At 41.0% G+C, this 19,491-nt stretch overlaps 2 protein-coding genes across 4 annotated transcripts; both read left to right on the forward strand.

Annotated features, from left to right (window-relative positions):
- Positions 1–3,911: 3,911 nt before the first annotated feature.
- Positions 3,912–8,781, forward strand: LOC115736688 (serine/arginine-rich SC35-like splicing factor SCL30A). Of its 3 annotated transcripts, none has more exons than XM_048284097.1 (6): positions 3,912–4,036; positions 5,343–5,504; positions 5,892–5,969; positions 6,816–6,980; positions 7,523–7,654; positions 8,316–8,781. In XM_048284097.1, exons 2-6 carry the CDS (start codon positions 5,362–5,364, stop codon positions 8,527–8,529), a joined length of 732 nt encoding a protein of 243 aa, XP_048140054.1. In that variant the 5' UTR covers positions 3,912–4,036; positions 5,343–5,361; the 3' UTR covers positions 8,530–8,781. The 3 variants fall into 3 exon arrangements, with proteins under 3 accessions (XP_048140054.1, XP_048140056.1, XP_048140055.1); XM_048284099.1 differs by having other exon boundaries at positions 3,920–4,037; positions 5,342–5,504; positions 7,526–7,654; XM_048284098.1 differs by having other exon boundaries at positions 3,920–4,036; positions 5,354–5,504.
- Positions 8,782–11,027: 2,246 nt separating this feature from the next.
- LOC115736660 (probable CoA ligase CCL12) lies at positions 11,028–18,244 on the forward strand. The gene is made up of 14 exons (XM_030668465.2): positions 11,028–11,370; positions 11,949–12,090; positions 12,185–12,444; positions 13,136–13,337; positions 13,756–13,796; positions 14,094–14,222; positions 14,424–14,497; positions 14,579–14,799; positions 15,642–15,736; positions 15,813–16,029; positions 16,779–16,904; positions 17,058–17,156; positions 17,420–17,626; positions 17,869–18,244. Exons 1-14 carry the CDS (start codon positions 11,087–11,089, stop codon positions 17,980–17,982), a joined length of 2,211 nt encoding a protein of 736 aa, XP_030524325.1. The 5' UTR covers positions 11,028–11,086; the 3' UTR covers positions 17,983–18,244.
- The last annotated feature ends 1,247 nt before the right edge of the window (positions 18,245–19,491 follow it).

Raw genomic sequence — 19,491 nt, forward strand, 5'->3', positions numbered from 1 at the left:
GGCGAGGCCTATCCTCGTCTACGCCTACGAGGGCTCACCTTGCTCTACCCGGACGATAGCGGCCCTCGTCGGATCAGGACTTAAACTCTTTACACACACACACAAAAAAAAAAGCATTACTTTACTAGCATCAGTCGATTTCACCCTAGAAATTAAATGTAAAATCCATGCTATCTATGATTTCCATAACGAAGTTGAAACGAGGCTTTCAGTTGGGTTTTAGTCCCCGAGCTTATGGGCTGTCTCGCATTGCTTTAGTTTACGCCTTTGTTGATGAGTGCTTGGAAGGTAATAATAGCAATCAACGATAATCGACAAGCAGTGTTAAGATGTCCAACCTAGTAATTGAAATTATTATTCAAGAGCCCTTTCTTTTATGAGTGCCCACAGCCCTGACGATAATCAACAAATGCTTTTAAAAGCGCACTTTAAATGAAATAAAGTGGAGCGATCCTGGAATATTAATTTTTCTAATTTAGTTATTTGAGGATACAACCCTCTGTTTTTCAACGAAGTACTGAGATTAAGACTCCGTTAGTTTCTCGAAAAAGGAATGGCTCGAAAAATATTATCCTAAAAATGATTGTTTGTATCGTTTTAAAATAATCATCCAATAAATATATTTTCAATATCGACAACAGTCTATGTCCAAATATTTTCATAAATCATGAAAATATTTTTCGTTCATTCATTTTTATAAGCAATGTAAGTAATCATTTTAATTTATTTATTTATTTTTTGCAAAATAAGCAAGAGTGTAATACACTTGGTTTCATGGGGCGTGCAAGAGAGTAAGAGTCTGTATGGTAACGTTTACGTTCCCGAGAACATATTTGGAACATAAACATTTTTTTGTATTTCTGTTCCTGGCTATGATTTTCAAGAACAGAAATGCGTTTGACAAGTACAAAATAAAAAAAATTTCACCAAAAGGAAGGATCTACAACCGGCGGCGGGCGGTAGCGATGGCCGGCGATCGATGGCGGGCGGTAGCGGCGGCCGGCGATGGGGGGCGGTAGTGGCGGCCGGCGATGGGGGGCGGTAGTGGCGGCCGGCGATGGGTGGCGGTAGCGGCAACCGATGGCGGGCTGCGGTGGCCGCTTCAACTCCTCGCCGACGATGGTGAGCGTTGGTGGTTTACACAAGCTTGCCCGTAAGTTGTTTTTAAAAAGTGTTTCGAAATTCGGGAAAAAGTTTTTTTTTTCTCATTTTTGTTCCAAAAGTTTTTTTTTTCTAAAAAATCTTCCGAAAATACTTTTAGAACAATTTTTTATCATACATGTTTCTGGAGTGTTACCATATAGATCCTAAACGTTTTCGTGCTTTCGAAAATACAAAGCCACGTTTTGGGCAGCTTTGACCGTGGGGGATGGGAGGAGACCGGGCAGACGACAACGTTTTCGGGGGCGCACGAGGTTTGACTTTGTCGAGTAACCGCCGGGGGAGGGAGAGCAGCTGGAGCGCAACGAAGCGGTGGTCCACCCGACTCGCGACAACTGGCTGCTGTTTTGTGCGATTTTTGAGTTTTTTTTTTTTAATTTTTTGGCCTTTTAAAATTTCATTTTTTCACTTCTCCAAAAATCCCAACGCACACGCACGAAACCCAAACCGACGCGTTTCGTGCTGGCAGTGGCACCGACGCCGTCGCTCCTCCACCGTTTTTACCTTCAGTTACCCTCTTTGCCAAAAGTCTTTACAACTGAGAACGGCGGACGGACGATTGTGTGGTTGGTTTTATCCAATCTTACTTAACCCCAAAACCGGGATACGTCATCCGGGTGTTCGGATTCATCCCATTCGAATCGCCGGAGAGAACGCCTCTTATTCGGGCCACCAAACGCGTCCCCGGGTGCATGCGCGCCTAAAAGTCGCTCGCATGTAATTCATTTGCATATTTATTCGTAAATCGACAAAGTATGTATAGGCGATTGACAGGCGGACATGGACCGGGCCAAATCCATCTCCCGAGCCTTCCTTTTCGAGCTGGTCGAGCTTGGGTTAGGCGCAATCATCGGATTGGACTTGCCATTTATTTACCGAACAACTTCCTATCCGTGTGTGCCCGAATTGATCGTAGAGTCCCCTTAGCTCCGTGCGCTCGTGAGCAACCAGGCCCACGATCAAAGCCGACCGCTCGTTAGAGTCCCACGTGTAACTCGGGCAAGTAACAAATCTAAATCCTTTGGAATGGGCTCGTTGAGATCTCTCTAGTGTGTAGGCCCAATGAGTGACCCAACAATGTAGTTCCTATAGCTCACTAGCCACCACAGAAGGTCGCCGCCGAGCGACGGTGGAGGAGGCCGCAGCCGTCGAAATTTCAGGTCCGATCTGATTGGACTAACAAGCCCTCTGGAGCAATCTACAAAAACTGAATAACCCATTGACTGACCCGAAACTTCGGCCCAGGAAAAAGGAAATCTTCAGCAGTCCAAATAACAAACCATGGGCTGGGTTTGGCGGCCCATGAGCTATTCCAAATAGGCGATAGCAAATAGGAATGTGCAAAGACAAGGGAAAAATCTCGCCCCCTGTGATCAACAGCTCGTATGAACCTCGTCAATGGACCTCGATTCCAGGCAAGTCTATCTCCGACGATAAAATTTGTTTCGCTAGGACACGTTGTCAGATAAGAGTAAATTGACTCGGATCCTATAGTCCGCCGAGTGGCTTGATAGAATCGAAGACAAACTTTACTCCATCTTACGTTTCAAATTTTCACCGTACGGTTCACTTAATTGCATTTCGAGAGTGAGTGGTTGTGATTATAACTTTTTCAAGAGAGCAGACCCGAGATAGATCAGAAGGGACTGGCCCGTGTTTCAGAAATAAGGTCGGTTGGAAAAATATCTCGTAAATTCAGCTTATGTCTGATCGACTTGATAAAAAAAATGATGCGTTGCCCACGAGCTGTTGACCACCGATCAGTAGAGCATCATTGTAGTTTTGACAAGGTAAGTGATGGCATTCGTCCTTCTGAGATATCAACTTCCTCTGCAACTTTAAGGATGTCTTCTCGTTCGTGCCACAAAGATGTAATTACCCGGACACCTCGTATACTTTAGAAGTAGCACACCTTTCTCCCTTAACTTTTAAATATCGCACACTCTTCTGAACTAAACAAGTGTGAGGCGGGTGACACCCGGCTGCTCTTGGTTTGCAGACCATATGACGAGAACCCTACGTATGAAACTAACCGTCCTCACTCTATCCAATTCCTTTATCATTTGGCCACGCGTCTACTGGGTAATTTGCGCACTTTGGACTACGTCAAGTAATTTAGAAAAGTTACGGGAAGCTTTTTACGAAAGCCAAAAAAAAAAAAAGGTAAATTATATAAATAATCTCCGAACTTTGACCTAACCTGTAAAGCGATTCTCGAATTTTTAACTTTTTCGATGTGATTTATGAAATTTAGTCCAATGTGTAATGTAGCACTTGAACTTTTAATTTATTCAATACAGTTCCTAAATTTTTTGTACATGTTCAATTTAATTAATACATTATATGAAATGCCCCGATCTTAAGTTAATAAAAAAATTGCATTGAATATTTTCATATAGTTTAGGAATTACGTTAAACATGCATTTTCTTAACCAATTTGAGGATGAGTTTGTAGTGAGGTTTAATTGGCGGGACTTTGGGTGATGGTACCAAAATTCTAAAAATTATATTGAATAAATTAAAAGTTTAGGAACTACATTATATATTGTGGTGTAGTTCATGGGTCATATTGAATAAATTAAAAATTTAAAGATCACATTGGATAAATTTAAAGTTTAAGGATCATATTATATATTAAATTAAAGTTTACGGAACGTCATTATATTGCGGATTTTTTTTTTGTAGTATTAGAGAGGTACTAATCTTTTTTGACTTTTTTAACTAGCGCCCCTCCATCGATGCACCGCCACTATATAAAAGGCGCTCTGGCCTTTCGAGCCCTAGGCCACCCAATTGCCATCGCCGTCGACGCTCTCGAATCTCCTCTCCCCATCAATCGTCTCTCCGCATCCTCCAATCATCGTCATCACTCGAGGTCGCGCTCTCTCTCTCTCTCTCGCGTCTTGGTTTCGTCGAGGTTGTTGTGGCTTTCTGCTTGCCCTAGCGTTCTTGATCTGCTCGTCTTCCGTCCGCGTTTGTTTTTCGTTTTCACCGTCGCTTGCGATCGCGGGCGCCCTTCCTAGGTGCAGGTCATAAGCAGGTCAGTAAGCGCTGTTCCTTTTGAATGTCCTGACCCAAGGGCTTTGGAGCGGTCGAGCTTCAGTGGCCATGAAGCGAAATCGGGTGATGAGTACTCTCGGAGTCAATGATCGGTGTGGAATTAGTCCGTTGAATTAGATGCTTCCATACGCATGAGAAAGTTATGTAATTGCGACGTCTTAGGTTAATTGCCTATTGGCTTTAATGTGTAGTCTCTTCACCTGGGGATTCAAAATCTGAAACTATATACAGGTGTGCAGCTTGATGGTTATTCCACTGTTGTGATGATGATTTGTAAATTTTGCGCCTGTGGAATTTGTCTCGATGACATAGAAGAGAACCTGAGGCACCAAATCGACGGCCTTAAATGATGTGAAATAAGATTGTTCAACTCTTTAGCATTTTTTCTATTCTTTGGACGTCATAGCGGCATCATGTTTGGCTAAATTAAGTTTAACTTTACTGACTTGGAGCGGACTTGTGTCTGTATATTAGGGTTGAGGCACAAACTTGATTCTCCGCTCAGCCACCTCTTGATCCCTCTCTGCATGTTGCTATGATAGGGTTAGAGTTTTGGGATGTAAGAGCCATTGAGTGCCTTGCATTCTCTGTAGGGCATATTCCTATGCAAATGGAGAATATCTGAGTTAACACAGGTGTTGACACCAAGGGTATTTGTCATCCCATTCGTACGTAATCACTTAAGCTCGTTGACTCATTCAATTAGACCCTGAGGTCATGACATTTACGTGGGTCTCTTGTAAAGGTTTCTTATTGAGTACCTTTAGCTCTGGCATATTGTGATGGGCACCTGTGTATGGGTTCTTGGGATCTTGTGTAGTGGCTTCTGTTGCGAGTCAAACTGATTACCTTGTTCTCATTTCTGTATTCCCGTCTGGTGTTATTATGACCATGGAAATTAGCTTGTTTTCCCTGGATGACATTCTTTACTTCCTCTTCGGTGCTTGTAGCATATTATGGTTTGGTCAATCTGTTATTTAGTTGTCTTAATTATTTCTTTAATTTTTTCATTTCTTGTTGAAGCAACCTATGGATGAGCTCCTTGGTACCATGCTATGCTGGTTGCCCTTGAATTTCTTCAACCTTTTTGTGCACTTACTGAAACATTTTTTACTGTGTAGGGGTTCATCAGCCTTTCTAATGAGGGGAAGAAGCTACACCCCATCTCCCCCGAGGGGGTATGGCAGGAGAGGAAGGAGCCCTAGTCCACGGGGTCGATATGTTGGTCGTGGCAGAGATATGCCGACTAGCCTTCTTGTTCGCAATCTTCGTCATGATTGCAGGTTAGTTCTTTTTTTCTTTTGTTTCTGCATTGATTCCATCCTGTTTTGCAAAAATTTAGAGCTCGTAGATTATTATCTATGTTCTAAATGAAATTTAACTCTTTGTCTGCAATACTGGAATGTAAAGTTGAACTAAGATGAGTCAGTGGTTAATTCTCTCAGGCACATATAGGGCTTCGTTCGATTTAATTGTCACGCACAATTCTTTCTCTTTAGCATTTTTCTTTTTTTTTTTAAGTAAAAAAAGAAGGGAATTGAACTGAAGACTTCTTTCTTGAGAAAAATAATATCTTGCATTTTTTCTTCTCCCTCTTTTCTTTGAAGGCTAATACTATTGGTTTCTTGTGGGCACGTTGTATACCTATATCCTGTGACTTTGTATTGCAGGCCAGAAGATCTTCGCAGGCCATTTGGGCAGTTTGGTGCTCTTAAGGACATTTATTTGCCCAGGGACTACTACACTGGGTGAGCAATGGAAGCCAGTTACATTAATGCTATCATGTAGACTTTGGTTTCAGAATCCTTTGGAAGCTTCTATCTCATGCAATTTTCTTCTTATCCCCCATTTTGAGTTCACAAGAGTCATGTTTGATGCTTATTTACTACAACTTAACGAGTCTTTTATCCATGCATGCAGAAACTTCTGCCTCTTAGTAATTCAAATAAATGTTCTCCTTGGATTTTACCTGCAAAGAATTTGAATTTTTCGGCCATGTTTCTTACTCATGATTCTTATTCACGGTATGGTAGTAGAAACATTCAAGAGCTTGTGCATCCAAAGGTTTTTGCCTGGTCATTGTTTTACTCAGTTTGTCTTTTTTCACTGTTTACATTTTGGTAAAATCATTTTCGGAAATTGACTCAGCATGCTAAAGAGTTCCTTTTTGCAAACTTTAATTTGGTTCAGAGGGCAGACTTTCCATGCTCTCCTTTGTCATCACAAGTTGGGTGTTTTATTGAAGTTGTTGAGATATTTACCAGCGAAAATAAAGTTTTGAAGAGATCAATCAAGTAATTAGAGTTCATTTGAAGATGATGTTAATGGTAGTGAAGATTGGAAGGAAGTTGGGTTTGAATACATTGAGAAGATGTTCCAAGTCTTGAAGAATATCAAGTCATCTTAAAACTGACACTTGCAAGGTTAGCAGCCTGAGTGCTTGCTTTTACTTGCTTATCCTGACTTTCTGACTTGTTGGGGATATTCTGGCAAGTTACATGCTGTAGTTTTCCCTGTGTATTTTGTTTATTTTTTAGCTTTTCAAATGAACCCTGTCATGACTTTTTCCTGTATCTCTCTCTCGCTATTTGCAGAGAGCCACGTGGTTTTGGTTTCGTCCAATATGTAGATCCTGCTGATGCTGCAGAGGCAAAATACCATATGGATGGATATGTGCTTCTTGGTCGGGAATTGACTGTTGTATTTGCTGAAGAGAATAGAAAGAAACCAACTGAAATGAGGCAGAGGGAGCACGTAAGGTACTTTCTGTCTCCATATTTGCATCTCTATAGTTTATGCATGGTGAATAGTAGCACGATTCCAACCCCCCCCAAAAAAAATAGTAGCATGACTATTGGATATAGTGTTCTGAAATTTTTAATAATTTGTGAGTTATTTTGGCATAGATGGGCATTGATAGTGGTGTGAATTATCCTACAGATGCATGTGCTTAGGTGATCATCTGGTCCACATTACATCGGTCGAAACATTTGGAAAGGGTTTATTATTCTTTGGAGGAGGTTGCAAAGAAATCCTGAAATGTACCGTGGAGGGCATCGTCATGATGAAATGGTTGTATCCTCATGTTAATAAGTTATAGGATGAGGTGGAAGGGAATCAGGTTGGGTGGAACACTGCCTGCATCTGCTTGGAGTTAATATTTGATTAATTAAATACAGAAACCTACTGGAGTCTGGTGTTGATTGAATTTTTTCATTTCTTTTTAACTAAGAGTGCACGTTAGTTTTTTTTTTTTTTTTTTAGAGAAAAATTTGGATTTGATTCTCCTGGTTCTCTGCAGCAGTAGTAGAGGTAGAAATGATCGAAGACGGTCTTCGGCAGGATATTCCCGGTCTCCACCTCCGCGTCATGCAAGGTCTCGGTCCCATAGTCGTGATTATTACTCCCCTCCCGCGAAAAGAAGGTACTCAAGGTACGTGACTTTCTGCTTTGATTTCTTGTTTCTTGCTGTAGGTTCTCTTTCCTGCCTCTGTTGGTTTAGGGAGAAAAATGAACAAAACCATAATACTTGTTAAATAGGGCAAGAAAAAAAGTAGGCATTATTGCGGCGATGGCTGATGCTTTCTGTGCTTGTCTGCAATTGTTTCGTCCTGTTGTTGAACTGTTTTGCTCCGGGACCCTCCCCTATAAACATCATCACAGTGGACTTGAGCCGGATATGGTTTTGATCTCATTAAGATGCAGTTTACGGCAATTTAAATTTTTTTCTGGCACTTAGGCTATGTGGGATCATTCCACATGCGTGCGAACTTTTTTCGCATAAACATAATTCCTGATGACTTTGGGTCAGTATGTGACTGTATGCGTTATAATAGCATTCAAGTTATGTGCTGTGATATAATTCATGATGAATTTGAGCCCATATATGTGAGATATGCATTACATTGACATCTGGTTAGGTTTTGAAGTTGTGGTAATCATTGTTTTTATGCGAATGTTGTGGTCTGTCCAGTTGCGTCCAGATTTTAGTTGAATTATCTCTGTGATTAATTATGAAACTTTGGTATTGTGGTGATATTTTCGAGTTCCAAAACCCTTGCATATTTTGTATGATGTGAGGCATTTATTGTCAGATCTGCTTCACCTCAAGAGAAAAGGCACAGCCGAGAGAAGTCATATTCCCCACGTCCCAGTCGGGAGAGGTCATACTCACGATCCCCGCCTATCAATGGTTCCCGAAGCCGTAGTGGAAGTCTGGCCGGAGGCAAAAGCAGAAGCCGAAGCCGAAGTCCTCCTCCTGAAGACTATACCAGAGGGCCAAATGGAGACGGGTCTCCTAGTCAGTAGCCAACCAATGTGAAGGATCACAAACTTTCTTTCATATTTCCTGTCTGAGTTTGAGCATCTCTCTGTTGCACATTTGTGGTTTGTAGTCAGTATGTAGACTCCTCTCCTGTTGGTATTAAATGTTTTAGGACATCCTTTTCATGTCGTAATCTGATGGAGATTGAGTGACGAACTTAATTCTGTTGATTTTTGGTGGATTTAGCCCTCGGTTGTCTCTGTTTTTGTGGAAATAGTGAACCTAATTGAAGTGCATGGGGTTCTATCAGGGCGGTTCTTGATGAGATAAGTGACTATTTGGGACCTAGGAATTTGGATAGGTAATACTAATTAACATGTTGGAGGTGGGAATATTGTATGTTGTCGGATGTGATCTCGAGCGCGCACATCGGTTGATGAACCATGTGGGCGTTCCAAGTGAACCGGCTAGCATATGAGCTGCGAAAGTTTATCGTTGTCCAATAGGAGTCCTCAATCAAACTACTTGACGTTCTAAAGCTATAGCCGCAGAACATTTTTGCAATGAAGTTCTCCACCTACGATGTCTAATTTTGCCCATTGACTTTAGTGTTCAACGACATTTGACCTCTTCCGACAAGGAGGTATGTCCGACAGGAGAATAAACGTGTTTGGTTGGCGATAACGGGAAACTTGGAATAGTGTGCTCCTTATGTTTTGATTTCGTTCTTTTTGTCACGTGTCCTATATACAGACATCAGGAGATCAAAACATTTAAGTTTAGGGTTTAGCTAAAGCAGGGGCTTTTTTCCAAAATATGGTATTTTTTTATTATCAATTTAAGAGTTTTTGTAAAAAATTTATCGATTTAGGGCAAGTGCGCCTCTTTGGGAGGCGCACAACCTTTATTTTTTTTCTTTATTTTTTTGCTGCACATTTTATGTCACTGTGCGCCTCTTTGGGAGGCACATAACCTTAATTTGTTTTTTACTTTCTTTTTTTTTCCCACACATTTTATGTTTTTTTTGCTTTTTATTTTTTTATATATTTATAATAACGTTTATTTATCACGTATATATTTATACAACTCGGACGACAATGATGAAATGGCGGTAACTCGGCGGCGTGGCGTCGGCACGGGGCTCACGGGCTTGCGGTGCACGGGAGTCCTCGGGCGGCGTGGCACGGCGGCGCGGCTAGGGGTTGCAAGTCCGTGGATCTTGGGTCGGCATGGCCCATGGGCGGAAGGACCGTGAGTGATTCGCGGCCGGGCGGCGACGATGAGGATGGATGGCGGGTCGGCGATTGGCTCGAGCGATCGAATGGACGGGCGGCACGGCAACATGGCACCGTAGTGGAGCGGCGGCAAGAGCTTGGGTGGGGCGGCTCCACTGCGGTGCCATGCCTTTATGGGAGGCGCACAAGCCTCCAGGCGCACAACACCTTAATTTCTTTTTTAACTTTCTTTTTCTTTTTGTAGTTGCACAAAGCTCTTGCCGCCGCTCCACTATGGTGCCGTGTCGCTATATTGCCCTCTGTTTGACCGCTCGAGCTAACCACCGCCCGAAGACTCCTGTGTGCCGCAAGCCCGCGAAGCCCTTGCTGTCGTTGTGCTTGCGAGTTGTCGCCGTGTCGTCGTCGTCCGAGTTGTATAAATATATACGTTATAAATAAACGTTATTATAAATATAACAAAAAAAAAAAGTAAAAAAAAAAACAAAATGTGCGGCAAAAAAAAAGAAAGTAAAAAAAAAAAAATTAAGATGTGCGCCTCTATTACACGCGCCTCAGCTTGTGCGCCTCTGGGAGGCGCACAAAGCACTGTGCGCTTGTAATAGAGGCGCACATTTCCTAAATCGGTAAAATTTTTACAAAAATCCTTAAATTGGTAATTTTGGTTTTTACCATATTTTGGAAAAAAGCCCCTAAAGCTGCCATTTTGAAATGGTCCCCCTCCCCACTTGGGTTTTTCCAGCTAGAAAGCAAGGAGTATTCCACTTACTTATGTCGGGGAAAAAAAACCTACATTGTAGTCGCATTTTTACTCCAAAATATAAATCGATGTAATTATACATAATAAAAATCTCTCCGCCGAACGAATGAGGAAGATGCCACCTTACCTAGATGGCTGGGGCCGGTAGAAGCACGGAAAAACTGTTTCCAAGCACAAAGATGAAACTCTCTAAACTCAGTATAGCCATGTCCCAAGGTAGTACAAGCGAAAAAAGTAGCAGTGGATACGAGTGAACATGTCTGACGTTCTGTCGGTGCCAAATCGGAGAAAGAACTTTCGAATCATAAGAAAGCTGCTTCCTTTTGTTGAAGGCGGGCGGGAGGTTGGTGTTAACTATTAATGGTCAGTGACACCATGCCATGCAATCCCCGATCTTCTTTGCTTTGACACAAACATGTCCTTGCCAACTGCCCCCTTCCCTGCCTTGTGGACCCATGAAGGAGACGCTGGAAGAAGTAATTTGACTAACCAGTCAAGTCACGTGGTCCCTCGTCCACCCGCCCACACATCCCTCAGCCACTCGAATGGCGCCCCTCCTAAATGAAGTGGTGAGCGACCGATCCTCGTTGCAGAGAGAGAGAGAGAGAGATGGGCCAGCCCAAGAGCATCGGCGAGGTGGGCGTGGATGATCTGGTGGAGGCGGGTCTGTCCAGGGAAGCCGCCGCTGAGCTCGAGCGGACGCTCCGAGTGTCGCTGGCCCGAGCCCGGCGGCAGTCCGGGCTCTACCCGAGAGAGGTGTGGAGAGAGTTGACGAGCGCGAGGGTGTTGAAGCCGTCGCACCCCCACAGGGTGCATCAGTTGGTGTACTACTCGGTGTACTCCGATTGGGACGACTCCGCTCGAGGCCCTCCTCTCTATTGGTTCCCTTCCCTGTAATGACTCTTCTCTTTTACTTCTTTGCCACCGTTCTGTGCTGGCCATTTTTGCGGATCCTTGTTCGTTTTAGTCTTTGTCGGGTTCTTCGCATGGACGATGTAGGGTCAAATGTTTAAAGGAAGTGTCTGAAAATGTGCTTTTGGTGGTGCTTGGCGCTTTTTTCTTGAAATGGCGGTTAGTTGGTTTATAGAAGTAGAATGAGCCTGGACACACTCTAAGGAAGTAAGTGAGAATGTCTATGAAGGAAAAGGGACACTGAGTTTCCGTGGAGTGGGTGGTCGGTCTGGTCCGTAACTGCGAATTGGCCAAACTACTGGTGAAGGATGCTATGGTTGGTATTTCGCAAGCTGCGAGCACAGTCGACGCGGATGGCCTAATTTATGGCATTTCTATCTAGGGGAGATAAATGGATGTTGCTAGTTGTGCCATTTTGCGGATTCAAAATATGTATGATTGGATTGAGGTCGTGGCGGATATTTGCTGCAAAGCTTTCATGTGCTGCTCTCAGAATGGTCTTTGAATTTAATCGTTCTGTATTCGACTCTAAACCGATGAAGTATTCCTTTATTGACAGATCCCAATCAAAAGAAACAAACTTGGGACGCCTCATGGAATTGCATGGCGGAAAGCTTCTGGGGTCATCGTACAAGGATCCCATAACGAGCTTTAGCCTTTTCCATAAATTCTCTGTGGAGCATCCTGAAAGTATGTTTCATGTGCTGGAAATAGCCCACTTAATTTGCTCTCCACTTAGATGTTGCTATAGTAACTGACACTCACAGTTAATCGGATTCTATTAACTGATTCCAGGTCTACTGGTCAATAATTCTTAATGAACTCTCAATTTCATTTCATCGTCCACCGAGCTGCATTCTTTACACGAGTGATAAATCAAAGCCCAGTGGTACGTGGCTTCCCGGGGCGGTACTAAACATAGCTGAATGCTGTCTATTGCCCTCACAACGACAGAGAAAAGGGGATGACAGTATAGCCTTAGTATGGAGAGATGAAGGCAATGATCATATGAGTGTTCACCGTATGACAGTAAAAGAGCTTCGAGAACAAGTAATGTACGCTCTTCCTCTGATACTGGTGCATTTTGCTCCTGTGAGAGGTCAATGATTGCAAAAGCTATGCTTACCTTTTACTGCTGAATTCTCAGACAATAAAATTAGATCATGGTTGTGGAATCAATGCCTGCCCCAAATTGCTAATTGTCAAAGCATATCGCACTTCTACCCAAACATTCAAACTTATGTGAGCACTCACACAGCCTCCGCAATGTAAGGGAACAGAGCAAGTTAACCAATTTTACTTTTTAGAGTTTATTTTCGGGATGCTACAGGTCATATCAAATTTTTTTTTTTTTATTAAGGACCATAAATGTTCAACCAAAATTTTAGTAGTTCGTTAATGATAAACAAATTTGCTCTGCACTTGGAGGTGCATCTTCAAATGCTGTGTGCCTACTCGGAGATGTATTCATAATCAATGTGGAATGTGACATAATTTCTCTCCAAGAAATGCCGGCTCCCTTGGTTTCACCTTGTTTTTCAAATCATCTTCCTGTTCTTTTTTTAGCATCATTCTTGGCAATGATGACCACAGCAACCACATTAATAGGTTCAAAGCCTTTTCCAATTAAGTAGATTGCCTCCACTGTCCATGCGCCATTGGCCTTGATTGAAATATTGCTCTTTTTAAACTAGTGCTGGTCCATTTTCACTTCGACGTTCCTAACAGAAATAGAAATACAAGCAGGTTGGTGGCGAATGCGCTGGATATGACATTCTCAAAGGGAGACGCAATTGCAATCGACATGCCAATGACAGTCCATGCTGTTATCATATATTTGGCAATAATACTTGGAGGATTTATAGTCGTATCAATAGCTGACAGTTTCGCACCCAAGGAAATTGCAAGCCGTTTGCACATTTCTAAGGCAAAAGGAATATTTACTCAGGTGACCTCTCATTCTTGCGAGTTTTCAAATCATCTGTAAATGCTATGGAGCTTTGCTTGGAACTTTTGAGTTTATGATGTGTTAACTTTAACAAGAGCTGAAGCAGAGGAAAGTAGTCATAGCTTATGATGAAGTTACACCTATTGATATTTATATATGATATTTCATTACAGTTTAAATGCATGATTTCACTGTGGGAATCTCTTGGTGACCCTATTGGTTTATTAGTCTTTAAGCCAAAAGCTTGCTTTCACTTGTCAATATATCACCTCAATTAACTTTTACTTTCTGGTTCAACTTTTTCTGTATTGTTTAAGCATTCTTTAGATAAAATTTACTGCTCACATGAAATTCACACTTCTTCTATGAGTTAATCACAATACTACATGAACTATAAATTAACCTTCATCTGTTTCAGGATTTTATACAAAAAGGAGGCCGGAAGTTTCCCTTGTATAGGTAAAACCTCATCTTCTTTGTAGTGACTTTCTCTCAATAAGGAACCCATTTGATAAAGAAGATGAAAATGGAGAAGAAATGGATCGAGCATCTGACAGTCTCATTCCATCTTTTCCTTACGACTTTTAGTTGCGATATTATCTTGCTTGTCATATTTGGCTTTTCTCTGAGATTGATTGTTTTTTCTTGTGTACCTTTCCTTAATACTTTACTGTTCAAGTCCCCTAGAGAGAGGACTGGAAGGTGAATATTCTGTTACTGAACTAATAGCTTTGTGTTCTTCTTCATCCCTTGCAGTCGAGTTGTAGAAGCTAATCCAGCAAAAGCAATTGTGCTTCCTGTGGTTGGAGACGGCATGGGCGTTAAGTTGAGAGAGAAAGACATGTCCTGGAAAGCTTTTCTTTGTCAAGCGGATCATATTCCCAGGTATCACTAACATCTATAGTGCCCAATATTTTCATGAAAAGAATATTGACTGCAACAAGAAAACCTACCATAGCTATCCTTGAAGTTTTAAAAGACATTGTCCCTAGTTCGAAGTCTTTTGAGTGGCCGTGAACTTGTGATCATCCGGCAACAAGATGTGATATGCACAGAAGTGTGATTCCTGTTTCTAACTTTCTGCAGAAGGCATTATTACCCATCCTTTTACCAAAGCGTTGACTCCGTGACAAATATTATCTTTTCTTCTGGGACTACAGGTAGTGTAAGTTGAAGACAGTGCCTTGTTTACACCTAACCGTGAGAATTTTGTGATGTATTTCCTTCTTGTGAATAATTAGGAGAACCAAAAGCAATACCGTGGACTCAACTTTCACCTATCCGTTGTGCTGCTGAGTCATGGGCTCACATTGATGTTCAGGCTGGAGATGTTTTCTGCTGGCCTACAAACTTAGGGTGGGTCATGGGACCGATTGTGCTCTACTCCTGCTTTCTAGCCGGTGCAACTCTTGCTCTTTACCATGGATCTCCACTCGGATGGGATTTCGGAAAATTTGTTCAGGTGACACCTGCTGTCCATGCAATTAACTTTTTATTCTGGATAGATCATCTCTTGTTCTTTGTTTTCTCTCATCAAGAAGAAACACATACAACAACTAAATAGTTGCAGACTAGATTAATGGGTGCTTCTGTACTTAGAGGGAAAGCGTGAAACAGTAAAATTATCTCATTAAATCCTTAGACATCTATATTACTTTATTATAACTTTCTCTAAAGATTGCCTCTTAAGTGTGCCATTTAAGATCGTAGATTGCTAGTATTGGACTCTCCTTACACGGTTTTGGTGCTTTCTCCACCAAAATAAAAGAACACATACTTGCATTGCTCGTAATTATGGTCTTGACAAAGCAATGGCGGGTGTGCCCCTCATCCTTCTCTCTCTTCATTATTTGCTATTAAATTGTAACTCGCTGTATTTTAATTTGTTTATCTTAGAATAACAAAATAATTGAGTTATTTCCATATTAGTTAGTAGACAAAAGATTTTATCCTTTATAAACATTTCAGAGATAGAATAAGCGGCACAATATATAAGACTTCACATTATGCTTGTAAATCTATTTTTATACTAATCAGTTGCTTTGCGCTCTGAGAATTTTGTTGTATGTACACCCTTTATAACTAATGATATGTCGTAATGAGTTGTATTGACGCTAAAATATTTTGTGCTCCATTTCAACTATATTTTTGTATGACAATCCACACAATGCGCGGGCAAACTTTCTAGTTTTTGTAGGCAATATTAGCTACTTCAGATTAAAACTTGTCGTTGGGCACTAACAGATGTCCCTTGAAAAGTTAGGCAATATTAGTAACTGAACTTTCTCTCCTATTTCTGCTCAGGATGCAGGAGTGACCATTTTAGGCTCTGTACCAAGTTTAGTAAAAGCATGGAAGAGTACACAATGTATGGAAGGACTTGATTGGACCAAGATCAGGTATTTTCTTTTATCGAATCGGTCACATGATCATTGGTTATGTGTTGTAAAGAAGTAACAAGATCACGTGGTTCAGGTCATTTGGCTCCGCAGGGGAAACATCCAATGTCGATGATGACCTCTGGCTTTCTTCGAAATCCTTCTATAGCCCCATTATCGAGTGTTGTGGCGGCACGGAACTCGCATCGACTTACATTCATGGAAATCATCTGCAGCCTCAAGCTTTTGGTGCATTTAGCAATGCTTCCATGACGACCAGATTTGTCATCTTGGATGACCATGGAGTTCCTTATGTAAGAACTTCTCAAATGAAAGAGGTTCTCTGTTAAAGGGACATGGACCAACAATGTCTAGTCTAAAAGAAGCTAATTGAATTTAGTCTATGACCTTGATCTCATTTAGCCTGTTATGGTAGTACTTAAACCTATTTATCAGGGCGTTGGACATGAGAGTACTTCACAAATCACAGGTGGCTGACTTGTCTATAATTTCGATATGTAGTACCGGACTTGGCGAATAAATCAACCAAGGAATCTAATAACTTGGGAACCCAAAATATATGACAAATGAGATCACTCTTGAATGCAATTTCCACTGACTCTCTTAAGACATTCAACCATTGTACGTCAAATATGGGTATTCTTCCAGATTCTAGTTTCCTGGCTTATAAAGTTTTCAGTTTAGAAAGTAGATCTAGCATGCTTCATGTAGTGCGACGTATCCCCTCACCAGAGAGTGGCTGACCTTGCAGCTGTTCAAAGTGAAGGCAAATGGTTTATGTTGTTGACTTAATAGCCTCTCCTGATCTTGCTCAATCTATCTCTGCCTGTTGTTTTGAAATTTAATCATCTGTGTAGTAAGTAGGTCCCTCACAAGTAGTCTTAATTGCAGGTTTTACAGGGCGGGAATTGCTTCGAATTATTTCTTTTTTTCTTTTTTTTTTTTGGTTGAATGAATTATATCTTCAGGAGTGATGAATAAAAATCTTCAGCTTTAATCCCTTTTATGGTTCAAAATTAATTTCCTGTCTCACTGTGTAAAGCCAGATGATCAACCTTGTGTCGGCGAAGTGGGATTGTTCCCTGTTCATATGGGTGCAACCAATAGGCTGCTCAATGCTGATCATGAGGAAGTTTACTTCAAGGGAATGCCAACATACAAAGGGGTGGTACGCCATTTGATTTCATAGAATAGTTGCGACTTAATTATGCCTTTTATCCTCTCTGAACACGGGTGTTTCGTTGGTAATATAGCTTTATGCTTAGTAAGTATAGTACATCAATAGGAGAAATATGGCATAAATGTCCGTACCAACTTGCAGCATCTGAGGAGACATGGAGACATCATTAAGAGAACTGTTGGAGGGCACTATATCGTGCTAGGGAGGGCCGATGACACAATGAATCTTGGTGGCATTAAGGTACGACGTTTTCAAATTTCATTCTGTATGTAAATATCTGCAAAGTACTTAAAAATATTTCTGTCATTCTAATTTGATATGCTGGTGTTATATATGTCATTGTGGTAAAAAGAAAATTAGCGACAAGCTTTACTATGACTGTCCTGGGTCAAAATATAAACAGACTACTTTGTCAAGCTTGCAACTTCCATCTAAAACCCACGCTGTTTGATGGACTTACAATTTTGTTTTCCTCTTCTAACGTGGACCGTTTAGTATTGCAGACTAGTTCTGTTGAGATTGAGCGCGTCTGTGATAGAGCAGATGAATCTATACAAGAGACTGCCGCGATAAGTGTAGCACCACCGACCGGCGGTCCAGAACAGTTGGTCGTTCTCGTGGTGCTCAAGAAGGGGTATGAGGCTGAACCGAATGATCTGAAGATGAAATTCTCGAAAGCCATCCAGGGAAACCTCAACCCTTTGTTTAAGGTTTGATCCTTGAGATGTTAATGCTAATACATCAGTGCATTTTGAAGCTGCTCATGCTTTGCTTTCTGTGAAGTAAATTAAGATCAAACTCATTGAATGGTCGCAATGTTATTGTTAAACATCAAATATGAAGAAGAAGAATTCAAGAAGCGAAATATCCTCTCTTTTCTTTGGTCCAACACATTCGCTTCATCTTAACATACATGAGGATCACTAACTGGATTGTCTGAATTGATCGATAGGTAAGCTATGTCAAGATTGTTGCCGAGTTCCCTCGAACGGCTTCTAACAAGCTACTGAGAAGAGAGGTGAGGGATCAGACGCGTCAACAGCTCTTTGCGCAGAGTAAGTTGTAGAGGCGAATGGGGAGTGTCGTCCCGTATTCCCGCCGCCATTGTTGATGTGCAGGTTCTGATTCTGGATTCCAACTGTCAATTTCTGCTTGAAAGATATAAATTGGGTGGAAGGAAGATTTTGGAGATATAAAAGTTGGAACGAGAAGCACCATCTGATCGAAATTCGGAACACTTGTCTTTGCCAATTATAATAAAACCATATTGTTCAAACTGAAATTACAAAAGCTATTGCTATGCTGGGAATCGGGTTGACGTTCATTGGCGATGTAGTCTTTCCTCACAAGGTTTTGTTAAGGAATGCCCGGAATACTTATTAAGCGTCCTTAATATGGAATATTTCGAACTTCCATTCAAAATGTTGATGACACATTACATGAGAAAAGCAGTTTATTGAAAACCTGTATATATCTTTAAAATGGATTTAGACAGTGGACGTAGAGATAACTTTGGAATTACTGAGCTTTTTTTTCATGCTCAGAAAATGTGTAATTCAGAAAATATTTTCCTAAAAAATGATTGTTTTGTATCGCTTCAATATACTCAGGAATTGAATAATTTAGAAAATGTTTTTCCTAGAAATGATTGCTTGTATCGCTTAAAGAAATGGATGATTCAAAAATATTTTCATTGTCTACGAAAATATTTAGACACTAACTATCGTCGATAACGTAATCATTTTTCATTTATCTATTCCTTCTTCTTGGGAATAGCCTTTAGCCACTAGTCTTGCTTTGTTTCTGACAACCTTCCCTTTGTCATCCAGTTTGCTCAAGAATACACATTTTGTTCCTATTACTGGACGATTCTTGGGTCTTGATACCAGTTCCCAGACATCATTGATTTTGAATTGATGAAGTTCTTCTTGCATTGCATTGATTCAGTTTTCATCAGCAAGTGCTTTTTCAATCCCTTTTGGTTCAACTTCAGAAACAAGTGTTATGTTACTCATTACTTGCTTGAATTTCGAACTGGTTTTGATTCGATTATTCAAGCTTCCCATTATCAGCTCCTTTGGATGACTAGATTTGTGTTTTCAATTTTTGTTGAATCTTTCATCTTGAGTGGAACTCGGATATTCAGATTCATGCTACATCTCCTCCGATATTTCTGTCGTATGATAATCTGTCTTTTGATTCTGAACTTCTTCAAAAACAGTGTTCTCTTTGGGAGTTTCATTGCCTTTAGATTCTCTCAATGGTTCTGAACTACGAGGCAGTGCGAAAACTTAAGTATGTTCAAATTGATTGTTATGATTCTAAATATTCCCATCAAATTTAATATTCATTGATTCTTCAACCACATGAGAGTTTTTGTTGTAGACCCGATAGGCTTTGCTCGTCGTTGAACATTCTAAGAATATCCTTTCATCTGATTTCTCATCAAACTTGCCAATACGATCGTTAGCATTTTTTAGAATGAAACATTTGCACCCAAACACCCGAAAGTATGCAATATTAGGTTTTCTTTCTTTGAAGAGCTCATAGGGGATTTTCTCAAGAATTGGTCTTA

This window comes from Rhodamnia argentea, chromosome 8 (assembly GCF_020921035.1).
Source record: "Rhodamnia argentea isolate NSW1041297 chromosome 8, ASM2092103v1, whole genome shotgun sequence".
NCBI classification, from domain to species: Eukaryota; Viridiplantae; Streptophyta; class Magnoliopsida; order Myrtales; family Myrtaceae; genus Rhodamnia; species Rhodamnia argentea.

Excerpts from the sequence above, each read along its gene's own strand:
- LOC115736688 (XM_048284097.1), top strand. The coding sequence starts at position 5,362 with ATGAGGGGAAGAAGCTACACCCCATCTCCCCCGAGGGGGTATGGCAGG. Across the intron at positions 5,970-6,815 it reads CCCAGGGACTACTACACTGG|AGAGCCACGTGGTTTTGGTT; the intron begins GTGAGCAATGGA and ends CGCTATTTGCAG. Across the intron at positions 7,655-8,315 it reads GCGAAAAGAAGGTACTCAAG|ATCTGCTTCACCTCAAGAGA; the intron begins GTACGTGACTTT and ends ATTTATTGTCAG.
- LOC115736660 (XM_030668465.2), top strand. The coding sequence starts at position 11,087 with ATGGGCCAGCCCAAGAGCATCGGCGAGGTGGGCGTGGATGATCTGGTG. Across the intron at positions 12,445-13,135 it reads GAGCTTCGAGAACAAGTAAT|GTTGGTGGCGAATGCGCTGG; the intron begins GTACGCTCTTCC and ends AAATACAAGCAG. Across the intron at positions 14,223-14,423 it reads CAAGCGGATCATATTCCCAG|AAGGCATTATTACCCATCCT; the intron begins GTATCACTAACA and ends AACTTTCTGCAG.